The sequence below is a fragment of the Phacochoerus africanus genome, chromosome 1, assembly GCF_016906955.1.
Source record: "Phacochoerus africanus isolate WHEZ1 chromosome 1, ROS_Pafr_v1, whole genome shotgun sequence".
In the NCBI taxonomy this organism is placed as follows: Eukaryota; Metazoa; Chordata; class Mammalia; order Artiodactyla; family Suidae; genus Phacochoerus; species Phacochoerus africanus.
Window position 1 is genome coordinate 27877736 of NC_062544.1, and position 13282 is coordinate 27891017.

Here is a 13282-nt window from a genome sequence, read left to right on the forward strand (position 1 = left end):
GTCAGCTGATGACAGGGTTCCTGGGACAGGCTGGCTCTTGCGGGTGGGGAGTGTGGCCTTGCAGGGTGGGAGCAGCAGCTCCTGCAGGGCGAGAGGTAAAATCCAGGAAAGCCAGGTGAGTGGCTGGGCTCTGCTGCTGACTGCCTGGGTGGCCTGAGTAAGTTACCAGCCTTCTGGGCTCCTGGGCAAGAATGGGGGACCTGGCTCACCTCCTTCCTGCCAGGCCCACGTGGGCCTGGCTCCCCTGCAAACCCGACAATGCCTGGCACACCGAGCCAGGAAATCTTCACAGGAGACTAATAGCCTCTGAGACCCAGGCTGAGACTTCTAGGAGGGAGGCTGGATCTGGCCATTCCGCCACCACAGTGCCCTCTGGCCCCTTCCGGAGAAGGGAGGGGAAAAGCAGAAACCACCAAGTTTCAAAATGACACACAGTTGGTCCCCAGGGCCCTCCCTGAAGCAAGGGCCTGCCAGCTTTTGGGTGGCTGCTACTTCCTCTTCTGGGGCTGGGCCAGGAGGGCGGGGCAGCCCCTCCCTGCAGCCCTGGAACCTGGAACATCCGGGCATCCCTGAGCAGGGGTGGCCCCTGCCATGTGGTCCCTGAATGGCGTTTATAAGCTGTGTCCCCTGAGAGGTAGCTGCCCACCCTTTGCCGATTCGAAAGCATTTTCTTTTTTTCTTTTTTCTTTTTTTTGGGGGGGGGGGCCAAACCTGTGGCACACGGAGGTTCCCAGGCTAGGGGTCAAATCGCAGAGCTGCAGCTGCAGGTCTACACCACAGCCACAGCCAACACCAGATACTTAATACACTGATAGAGGCCAGGGATCAAACCCACATGTTCATGGATACTAGTTGAGTTCTTAACGGGCTAAGCCACAATGGAAACTCCTCAAAGGGGATTTTCTTCGGGCTGAATCTCCCATTGAAAACATTCCTCCCTCCCCTTCTCCTCCTTTACAAGGAGAATCAGGACAAGGGCAGCAGGTGGTGGGGACTCCGTAAACTATCATTTCCACAAGGAAAGAGATCTTGGCTGCTTTGTCCAGAGCTGTATCCCAGCATCACATCTGCCACGTGAAGGACTTAGCAGGCCAATCAAATGAGCAACGGAACAAGTGCATGGACAGGAAAAAATGCCAAGCCTGGGTTTTAAGGAACATGTTTTTGTTTGTTTGTTTTGTCTATTTATGCTTGTACCTGCAGCACATGGAGGTTCCCAGGCTAGGAGTCGAAACAGAGCTACAGCTGCCAGCCTACACCAGAGCCGCAGCCACACCAGATCCAAGCCGCCGTCTGCGACCTACACCGCAGCTCACAGCAAGGCCGAATTCTTAACCCACTGAGCGAGGCCAGGGATTGAACCTGCATCCTCATGGATCCCAGTCAGGTCCATTAACCACTGAGCCATGATGGGAACGCCTAAAAAACATGTTTGACGACAGTTCTCCCTCTGGAAGCAGATGCCCCCAAACCAGATTTCTCACATACACGGAAGCTCCTGAAAGCATTATTCAAGAGTGGAAAATCGGAAAGAACCCAGGTTGGAGCCTGGTTGGGGACAGTTCTATAAATTTGGGCTCACCCCAACCATGAGGTAATATGCAGCTCTTAAAAAAACGAGCTTGCCGTGTGCATACTAACTTGGAATTTTGTCCATAATACGCTGTCCCCGCGGCAGGGCTGGCAAACATGCACAGTATGAATTCCAATTGTAGCTTTTTTGACATTTCTTTTTACAGCCGCACCCTCGGCACATGGAGGTTCCCAGGCAAGGGGTCCAATAGGAGCTGTGGCCGCCGGCCTATACCACAGCCACAGCAACACGGGATCTGAGCCATGTCTCCAAACTACACCGCAGCTCACAACAATGCTGGATCTTTAACCCGCTGAGCGAGGCCAGGGATTGAACACACATCCGTATGGATACTAGTCAGATTCGTTATAACCACTGAGCCAGGACAGGAACTCCTCCTAGAAAACGTTTTTGATGGAGAGCATACAGCCCTTTTATGGTTCGATAAGCTGAAATGTATATGGCAAAGTTTGATGGGGGGTGGTGGGACTTTGTTTTTGTTTTTTCTTAAATAAAATCCCCTGGGGTCCAGGATGTGGTGAGAGAACTTCACACTCAGCTGGGGCAGGGGGTGGGGGTGTAAACTGGTGCATCCAGCAGGAAGGGCACACTGGACGCTGGTATCAACACTACCCGAAACGTTGCACACACCCAACAATCCTGCTTCTGTGAATCCCTCTTAAAGGCGTGATTGCAGACGGACCCATGAACAAGTGTGCCTGTCACTAGACTTATTAGAGCATAATATGAGAAACCTCACAAGAGGTCTAACTATCCAACTTTGGGGGTTTCATAGTAAATTATGGTTTGTGCATGTGATGGAATGCAAGAAAAACATTAAACATTCATGTTTCTGAAGAATACTTAAGGATATGGGGAAAAGGTTCTGATAGTATCCCATTTTTTTTTTAAAGCTGATTGGTCAACTATCCATATACATCCTACAACCACAACTTTAAAAAAAAAATAAGTTGCTCTAATAAAAACCAATATTTACTGAGAACTTATCAGGTATACAGCACTATGTCAAGAGGCTTACGCATGTCATTTTGCATCTCATCAGCATATCTATTCCTATGCATATCATTTACATCTATGACCCCTGAGGCAGGGACAATGATCACCCCCATTCTGCAGATAAGGACAATGAAGTTTAGAAAGATTCAGTAACTTGCCAAGAGTCACTAGGCTCTGAGGACAGATGCGACACGAAGTCTGTGTTGTTTGCCATCCTCTGGTCCCATCTTTCTAAGCACAGAAAAAAGGCTGGAAGGAGGCCCACAGTGGTACATTCTGGCAAGATTAGAAGGGACTTTCATTTTTTTCTTTCTTTCTTTTTTTTTTTTTTTTTGGCCACACCCACAGCTTATGGAACTTCACAGGCCAGGGATCAAATCCAAGCTGCAGCTATGGCAACGCCAGATCCTTAACCTACTACATGGGGCCAGGGATCAAACCCTCGCTTCCGCAGCAACCCAAACCGCTGCAGTCAGATCCTTAACACCTGGCATCACAGTGAGTGAGAACTCGTTTCCTTCTTTATAAGTCTTATTTCTAACTGTCTAATAACTGTACTCATTCATTTATATATTTTTCTTATCACCAAGGCAATGCTGTTCATCAAAAATTCAAACATTTACAGAAATAAAAAGCCTCCCTAATCCTGGCAAAGATAACCTCTTATGAGTGTGTTGCACAGAGCTCCAAATGTAATTCTATGAATAAAAATTATATATGTAAATAAAAATATATTTAAATGATCAATATAGATCATTTTTAGGATACTTGCTGCTTTTAAAAACGAAATCAGATTAAAAATACTATTTTGAAACTTGTTTTCTTTCCTTCACAGTATGTGTATGTATATATATATACACACACACATATATATATATATCTTCACCAGAGATTATATATTTTCTGCAACTTAATTTTCTTTTCTTTCTTTCTTTCTTTCTTTTTTTTTTTTTTTGGTTTTTAGGGCCACCCCCCGCAGCATGTGGAGGTTCCCAGGCTAGGGGTCTAATCCGAGCTACAGCTGCTGGCCTATGCCACAGCCACAGCAACGCCAGATCCAAGTCACGTCTGCAACCTACACCTCGGCTCACAGCAACACCGGATCCTTAACCCACTGAAGGAGGCCAGGGATCGAACCCACGTCTTCACAGATGCTAGTCGGGTTCATTAACTGCTGAACCACAATGGGAACTCCTGCAAGTTCAATTGCTAAGGAAGATTCCATTGTGTGACAGTGCCATTATTTATTTATTTTTTAGGGCCATACCCAAGGCATATGTAAGTTCCCAGACTAGGGGTTGAATCAGAGCTACAGCTGCCAGCCTACACCACAGCCACAGCAACTCAGGATCTGAGCCCTATCTGCAACCTACGCCACAGCTCACAGCAATGCCTGATCCTTAACCACTGAGCCAGGCCAGGGACCAAACCCATGCCTCGTGGATCCTAGTCGGTTCATTAACCACTGAGCCACGAAGGGAACTCCCAGACAGTACCATAATTTATTTTGAGTAATTCTCTACTGGAGTAAATTGGATCATTTCTGATTTCTTGCTGTTACAAGTATTATTGCACTGAATACCACTGTACATATCTTTCTACACATGAATAAAAGGCACATGAGAAAATTAGATACACAGCGCAAAATGCATTCTATACTATACACACACGCAGTGAACTTAGAATGTATGAAGACATATAAGAGAATCTTTTAGGAGTTCACATTGTGGCTTGGCAGTAATGAACCCGACTAGAATCCACAAGGACGTGGGTTCAATCCCTGGCCTCACTCAGTGGGTTAAGGATCTGGTGCTGCCATGAGTTGTGGTGCAGGTAGCAGATGTGGCTCAGATCCAGCATTGCTGTGGCTGTGGCATAGACCTCAGGTGCAGCTCCAACTTGACCTCTAGCTCCAGGAACTTCCATGTGCCTCAGGTACAGCCCTAAAAAGACCCCCCCAAAAAAAAAAGTGAGAGAGAGAGAGAATCTATCACCTGTCCCTTAAATGTAAGCAACTGAAAGAATCCAAGATAAAGAGGAGCCCTTTCCCATCCAGTGCCAGGCCAATTAAAGGCAAACCACTATCCAACAATCCTTTGCTCCTGGACCCTCCGCCCAAGGACCGGCCGGGGAGTCTACAGTCCAGGTTAGTCAGGACGGAAAAGCTTCCAGGAGGGCCTCAACCAGGGCTGGTGCTGTGTGTCCCAGGAAGGGTTCGGAAATGATCGGAGGTGGCCTGGTCACCACAGAGAAAGACAGTGCTACTGCCATTTTGTGAGAAAGACCCAGAGATGCCTCCTTACATGGCAAACCTGTCCCACCCAAAATGCCAGCTAAGGCCCTCATGGTGCAGACAGAAAAGTGATCCCTCTCTAGAGGGCTTGGGGGGAGGGTCAGGGGGTGAATCCAAGGCTCCCATCCCCCAGCCCTGGAATCCCAGGGGCTCCTTTCTCTGGGTTACTGCAGCCGCAGCCTGGGCTCCCAAGAGGGAAGCTTCCACCAGTCACCCAAGTGACCTCCTACTTCCCAGGAGAGCTGCCTTCCCAGGAGTGTCATGGAAACGGTACCACACAGGGAAACGAGAAGATTCTGAGACAACCTCCTTCAGGTTTCGGTGGCTCGGTTTCCTCATCTATTAACTGGGGCTCATGCGATGTAGCCAATTGTGAGACTGAAGGAACTGCTCTTCTTTTGTTTTTTCAGGCAACCAGAGGCATGTGACCACTCAGGCAGCCTTCGTTTTCCCATCCATCCCCCTCGTCTCCAGTCTCCCACAAGCACTGCCTTCATCAACTCTCCCCTCTCCCCATAACCTTGCATTTTACTGGTCTTTTCTCTCTCTTAAGCTCAATCATGTTCTTGCTTCCACCCACTTCTGCCTCACTCACTCCCTCTTCTGTGTCTCTGTTACTCCAACAGGCTGTGCTAGTCAACGGTGAACAGCAATTTCTTTTTCTGGCGTGTCCACACCTTTTCCTTCTGGAAAACCATCTTGCCCACCCCCACCACGCTGTCCAATGATCCCGCCCCCATTCTCAGACACTGACTACAAGCTGGGCCAATCAGAGAAGCCTTCCTTACTGGACCTCCTTGATTGGTCTAGGGATCTCCACCTGAGCCAAGCTGGGCCAATCAGAGCCCTTCACTGGGATTATTGACTGGGGACCTGAAATAGTGCGATTCAGTTCATATTGCAGGGGTGATGGTGGGCAAAGTAAAACTAAACCCATCCAGAAGCTGTGTGTGAGGAGCTGCACTGAGAGCCTAACCAACATGCACAGAAAACAGAGAGCAGAGACAGTCTCGGCAGCACCGTTTTCCAGCGCCCGACTGATCTCCACATCCAGCTGCATGTCTTCCCCAACACAGTTTCACACCATAATCATACATTCTCCTATCTGCTTTAAGTCACACAAGACCAGCTTTTACCATCTGCCACCAAGAGAGTCTAAAGAAGATAGTGGTTAAGTATGTGGGCTCTGGAGCCAGATGCCCTGGTCTAAACCCACTGTTCTTCTTATTAGCTATGTGACCTTGGGTAAGTTAATTAACCTCTTCAGGTGCCAAATCCCTCTCCTGTAAAATGTTATCAATGGTCTATGAGGATTAAATGAGTTACCTCTCAAACACTGGCTCAGTACCTGGCAGCCACAGTGAAAGAACAAGGACCGCAGCCTGCCAGTAACAAAGCGTAATTCTGGGTTGGGGTCCAGGTAGGGGTGAGAAGCAGGTGATTCTCAGGCCTTTTTGCCAGACCTCCCGAACATCAGGGGGCCTTTGGGAATCAGGGACCGGGCAGAAGAATGAACTGATAATGTAATGGCAATACTGGAAGCTACTGTTTACTGAGCACCTACCAGGTGCCAGGCTCTGTCCTAGACATTATGATTTTCAGGCCACTGCAGACCTCTGCTTGGAACTTGAAAGACTCCAAAAGTTGTGAGATTCATCTCCCATCTTCAGAGAAGTACCTCTGGGGAGGGGAACACAGGTCCTTTGGAGAATGGGGGACATTCCTTCTCATGACAGCTGATTTGAGACATTCCTCAGCGCAGGAAAAAAATTCAGCATTTGCCGGCCGGGTCTCTCTGATGCACTTCTAGATGCTTTGCATACATGGTCTCTTTAAATCGTGGTACCAGTTCCGCAAGGTAAAAACTATGAGCCTGCTCTGTTTGCGGAAACTACGGCTCAAAAGGATGAGGGGACTCACCCAAGGCCAAGGGCAGATCCAGGACAAGAACACAGATCTTTGGAACTTGGAGTCCTCACCCCACGTTATATCCCAACTGTCTCAGGCAGCGGACACTCTTCCTTTCTCCGTCTGCACCAGTGGATTCCCACCAGCCCCGGGGAACCGGCTCACACCCACCCAGAGCTGGACCCTGTGCTTGGCTTGGCAACTATCAAATGAATCTCAAAGGAGGTGTGAAATCTTAGAAGTAAACATTTAACATAGGGAAGACGCAAAATGCCCACGAGCAGAGAGGGCCAGGCCCCTGAGCCTCCCTGTGACAGTACTTTGTATACTTCAGCCCACTGGTCACAGTTCCGTGAGGAAGTTCTGTTGTGACACCCACTGTACAGATGAAAAGACTGAGGCCTGAATGGCTGAACGTATTTGTCCAGCTCGGAAGTGGCAGAGCCAGGATCTGAGGCAGGCCTGACTGTGTCTAGGGCCCACGCTTTGCTCAGTTCACTGGGCTGCTTCCCATTTATTCCCACTCTGTTGAGAAGCACAAATAGTGTCCCCAGTGAGGTGACGCCCCTGATGGGGAGAGAGAGTTGTGAAGCAATTCTCCTATGCAGCTCTGAGTTGCCTAAGGCCATTCAGGGCAGTGAGGGTGCCTCTAGGGTCCCCAGACGGTCCCAGGGACCTAGGAAGAGGCAGACGGACTGCCACCCCGTCTCCCAGGCCTCTTCCACTGCTTCTCAGGGCTGCAGATTCCAGGTCCCAGAGGGAAGGAAGATTTTCCAAAACAGAATATTGGGCCTCAGCAGGCGTCCATGCGGCGGCCCCCAGGGCCCAGCAGTAATTGTGTAAATCCTCGCACATTCAGCTCTCTCTGAACTTTTCCTCCTCCTTAATTGGCTTCCTGGTTTTCTCAACTGCATCTGCCAAGTCATTTGGAAAGCTGATGCCCCCATCTGCTTCCGTCCCACCTCTGCTGGGTTCCCAGTGGGATTCTGGAGTCTGCTCAGCACCTCAGCACCCTCCAGATTGAGGGAGTGTGGGGGCAGTCAGCATGGGAAATGAGACCCCCCCCACTGGGGAGGTCTCAGCCCGAGGCTGCTGGGACCTTCCTGCCCCCCGCTGCCCGCCCCCCCCCCTGCCCCCCCGTCTCCTGCTGGGGCTTCCTGCCTTGACCCTGCCCAGGCTGCGTCCTGCCTCCTCCTCCATTTGATAAGCTCTTGAAGGGCAAGCCAAGGTTGGCCTTGAAATCCCCAGAGCCCACAAGATGACTCTGTCCCCAGATTCTCCCTGACCTGGACCCTCCCCAGCCACCTCCTTCCACCCTAAGCTGAGAGTCCAGTCCCCTGGCAGCTGGCGTGCAGGAGACCCAAGTCCAAACCCTGATGCTTCTCCCCCTTTGTGGTCCAACCTCAGGCATGTCAGGCCTCAGCATCCTCACCTCTGATGAGTACATGCCCTCCTCTCCCCAAGCATCCCCGGGAGTGCTGATTAAATGAGATGACAATTAGAAAGTGCCCTGTCTAATGCTGGTATCTAGAGAGGTACTTTATAAACCCAAGACATACGTGTTGTTATTTTTATTATCAATCCCCCCAAGACACCCTTCTGTGTCTCACTTCACAAGCCTCCCTCTTCTGGACCTGCCCAACCTGACTGACTTGGCAAATACCCAGCCACCTTTCAGCTCAAGGTATCCATTCACCAAAGGCTCTTCTAAAACCCCCAGCCCCCAGACCCAGGCAGGGGAACGGGCTGTCCCTCCCTGTACCCTCTCCAGCCCTGATGCTCCCCTGTGTCCCCACAGCCTTGAGAACTCTGCAGAAGGAGGCCTGGGCTCTCTGTTCTTCTGCTGTCCCCAGAGCCCAGCACAGGACGGGGCTCCACACGTACCAGACACTTCATGAAATAATCATAATTATAGAGGGGCTTTCCAGAGCGCTTACTCTTTCTATATATATCTTCGTGTAACCAGCCTCACAACCCTCTGAGAGCTTTCTTATCACCTCCGTTATACAGATGAGAAAATCACAAGCCGCAAGGTTAGGTGATATAGCCAAGGTCACAGAGCTAGGGGCAGACTTGGGGTTTGAACCCGGGTCTCTCCAGCTCCAAGGTGTATGCTCTTAACCTCTCCAGCTAAAGAAACAGCAGGAAGAACAGCCATAGGGGGATAGAAGCTGACCCAGGGGGTCACAGGCCATGCATGCATCAGGGCTTCTGTCTTCAGGAACTTTAACTGGGCGTGGCCTTGCTCATGCCTGATATGAGAAACCACTTCATCCTAGGAGCAAGTTTTCTCGGGGTTACTTGAGATGCTGTCCCCCAGGCTTAAGTCCGTATTTTGCCCCAAATAAAAATTATCTCTATTAAAAAAAAAAAAAAAAGGAGTTCCCGCTGGTGGCGCAACAGGATCGGCAGCGTCTCTACCGCACCAGGATGCAGGTTCCATCCCTGGCACTGCCACGGCTGCAGCATAGGCTGCAGCTGTGGCTTGTATCTTATCCCTGATCCAGGAATTCCATGTGCCTTGGGGAGGCCAAAAAAAGAAAAAATAGTAATAAAACAAAATAAGGTAATTATTAGAAAAAGAAAGAAAGAAGGGAGGGAGAGAAGGAGGGAGGGAGGGAGAGAAGAAGGGAGAAAGAAAAGAAAGAGAAGAAGGAAGGAAAGAAGAAAGAAAAGCAACCACCTCATACTGCTCATTTCAGGAAGGAACTTCTCTGCCCTCTGGCCCTCTAGACAACAGACTATTTCTTTTTTTTTTTGCCTTATTTTTTGCTTTTTAGGGCTGCAGCCACACCATCTAGAAGTTCCCAGGCTAGGGGCTGAATAGGAGCTACAGCTACCAGCCTACATCACAGCCACAGCGACGCACGCAGGATCTTTTAACCCACCGAGCGAGGCCAGGGATCGAACCTGAATCCTCAAGGGTACTAGTCGGATTTGTTTCCACTGCGCCCTGATGGGAATTCCCAAAAACAGAGTATTTCTAACAAGCTCCCAGGTCATGCTGATGCTGCCACCGATCAGCCTTTGGTTAGTGAGGGGTTAGAACGGTGGTTCTCAAAAGTGTGGTCCCCTGGACCACAGCAGCTTCAGCTGCAAGCTTGTTAGAAAAGCAGACCCTCAGGCCCCACCCCAGACAGAAACCCAGGGGCCTGCACCCAGCAGTCTCAGTGTCAGGAGCCCTCCAGGGGCTTTAGGTGCTAAATCTGAGAACCCACTGGTCTTGCATCCCTCTAGGGAGACCCAGCCCTACCCTCCCCGGGATCCCGTCTCGAAGCACCATGGAGGTGAGCATGGCAACATGGGAGCACCCAGGAGGTGAGCAGCGGCCCAGGGGGAGCCCTGGCTCTGTCCTTGCCAGATCGGTGACCGGGGGCAGGTCCTCACCCTCTCAGAGTTTCAGAGCCTGAGCTGAGGGGATGCGGGAGCCGCCCCCCTGCTGCAGAGGCTGATCCCGATAGCACCGTGTACCATGTCTGTTCCAACTCTCATCACCATCCCTGCATTTCTCAACCTGGGGCTCAACAGTGGGGCGGTTTCTTGCAGACATAATTAAAATGTTCCTTAAAGAGACGAAGGTAACCACTACAGGAATGGTAAACAGTGACACTTTGTTGGAAGTGTCACTTTGTTGCAAGGACACAGCTGAGGAAGAGGAGAGGGTGCCGCTCAATGAACTACTTAATTATCAAACGAGGATGTTAGAAAATGCAGTTGAAAGTAGTCAAACAGTAAACCATCTCTCTACTGTCTTTTTTTTTTTTCTTTTTGGGGCTGTGCCTGCAGCATATGGAAGATCCCAGGCTGGGGGTCAAGACAGAGCTGCAGCTGCTGGCCTATGCTACAGCCACAGTAACTTGGGATCTGAGCCGCATCCGTGACCCACACTGAAGCTTATGGCAACACCAGATCCTGAACCCACTGAGCAAGGCCGGGGATCGAACTTGTATCCTCACAGAGGCAGTGTCAGGTCCTTAGCCTGTTGAGCCACAACGGGAATGCCCTTTTCTCTGCTCTTAATATCACCCCTACATCCTCTGCATCTGCACATCCTTCTACTGACAGAGATGCAGGCAGAGGTATCTGGGATCACAACTAGGGCCAAGGGCTGGATAATGAGATTACAGGCACTTTCTGGCTCTCCCTTTAAACCTTCACGTACTGTGTGAATTTTGTACACGAAGCCTGCTGCTGTCCTGTCAGCCGGATCACTCTTATAGCGAAGGGCTGTCCTGTGCGCTGCAGGGGGTTGGGCCCACCAGATACCAGCGGTCTCCCTCCACCCCCAGCCGTGACAACCAAAGATGTCCCTGAGGGCGTTCCCGTCATGGCGTAGCGGAAACGAATCTGACTAGTATCCACGAGGACACAGGTTTGATCCCTGGCCTCACTCAGTGGGTTAAGGATCCGGTGTTGACATGAGCTGTGGTGTAGGTCACAGACACGGCTCAAATCCGGTGTCACTGTGGCTGGGGTGTACACTGTCAGCTACAGCTCCGATTCGACCCCTAGCCTGGGAACCTTCATATGCCACAGGTGTGGCCCCTAAAAGACCAAAAAAAAAAAAAAAAAAGATGTCCCTGGGGGCCAAAACCACCCTCAGTTGAGAACTATGGGTTAGATGGAATCACAGTGGGAACTTCGGCCCCGAGGCCCGGGGAAGACTGGGGAGGACCTCGACATCCCAGTGGCCGTGGGAGTGTGGATCCCCCACCAGCTCCCTCCTGCCCGCAGAGGCCAGGCTGACACCCCGGGAGAGCTGCACCTTCCACCTCGCCCGCAGACGCCCCTTACCCAGCCTGATGTCTCCCTCCAGAGTCATCAGCACGTTGCCAGCTTTCAGATCGCGGTGGATGATCTTCTTGCTGTGCAGGAACATGAGGGCTTCCAGCATCTGGCGACAAACCACCTGAATCTGGGGCTCGGTGAGGCCTCTGTCCAGCTCTGGAGAAGAGAGGAGAAGCCATCATTTCAGCAAGCTCTCACCACAGGCAACTCAACGTCAGGCCCACGCCAGGTGCAAAAAAGACACAAGCCGCCAACATCACCGAGCATCATCTGGACCAAGTTCACTTCCAAGCACTTCACACATTACCCACTTCATCCTCATGGTACCCGTAAAAGCAGGCACAACTATGACCCCATTTCGCAGGTGAGGAAACTGAGGCTCAGAGAGGTCAAGTCAAATGTCCAAGGTCACACAGTAGGGTGTCACGGATTTGAGATTCAAACCAGACAGCCTGGCTTCAGAGCCCAGGTTGGCAAACATGACCCTTCTGAGGGGCAGAGGCCCATTCTGTCAGCAGGCACTGAGTGTGGGGCTCTGAGCCGGGTGCGGGGATGCAGAGTGGGGCAGGGAGGGGTCAGGGTGTGTGGGAGGGCAGGATGGGCAGCAGCCCCCTCCACCCTGGAATCAGGAGGCTCCCTAGAGGAGAGGGCATTCGAGCTGTGTCTCAAAGGTGTTTGAGAAGAAAAGGTGGGGCCAGGGCATATTCCAGGTCAAGGAACCAGCCAAAGCCAAAGCCTGGTGTTGAAGAAACGTCAACTGGCTGTTGGTGGTGGTGCCAGAGACGTGACAGGGATGGACGGAAGTGAGGAGGGCAAAGAAGAGCATTGCACGCAGGGAAACAGCATGTGCAAAGAACCCTGTTTGGCTGGCAGGGAAACATGTGGGGGTCAGAGGTCGGCAGGGGCTGTGGAGGCTGCATTTTCCTTGAAATACAATGGGTGGGTCAGGGAGAGGCTCTGAGCTGAGCAGAGATACCACCTGGGTCTTTTTGCCTTTTTCTAGGGCTGCTCCCGCAGCATATGGAGGTTCCCAGGCTAGGGGTTGAATCGGAGCTGTAGCTGCCGGCCTACGCCAGAGCCACAGCAACGGGGGATCCAAGCCGCGTCTGCAACCTACACCACAGCTCACGGCAACACCAGATCCTTAACCACTGAGCAAGGCCAGGGATCGAACCTGCAACCTCATGGTTCCTAGTCGGATTTGTTAACCACTGCGCCACGACGGGAACTCCACCATCTGGGTCTTGCATTTAAAAAAATCCCTCCTGGGAGTTCTTTTGTACCTCAGCGGGTTAAGGATCCAGCATTGTCACTGTGACGGCTTGGGTTGCTACTGTGGCATGGGTTTGATCCCTGGCCCAGGAACTTTGGTGGGCACGGCCATAAAAGAAAAAGAAAAAAAAATTCCTCCCAGTGCAGATCTTGCAGGGGAATAAGAGCAGGCAGGGGGCTCAGCTGGGGGCCACACAGTGGTCTAGGGGGGCTAGAAGGTGGCCACGGCTTCAAAGAAGCAGGATTCCTAACTGGAGTTAGGAGGCGGGAACAAAATAGCATGGGACTGAGCAGGTGTGGTGGCAGGAAGGGCATGAGAAGAGTCCAGGACAACGTCTCATGCTCACTGCCCTGCCGGCCATGGTGATTATTTAGTTCTTGCTGCCGCCCAAGCCCCCTGTGCTGAGGTGACACTCAGTGCTGCCTGCTGG

General features: G+C 51.3%; 1 protein-coding gene across 5 annotated transcripts in view; it reads right to left on the reverse strand.

The window, feature by feature from the left end:
• The window catches only part of STK10 (serine/threonine kinase 10), a 133928-nt gene that overhangs the window by 49082 nt on the left and 71564 nt on the right, over positions 1 to 13282 (reverse strand). For all 5 annotated transcript variants that reach the window (XM_047787213.1, XM_047787303.1, XM_047787394.1 and 2 more), the window contains exon 4: positions 11586 to 11735. In XM_047787213.1, coding sequence (XP_047643169.1) covers positions 11586 to 11735 — 150 coding nt within the window. The remainder of the gene's footprint in view (positions 1 to 11585; positions 11736 to 13282) is intronic.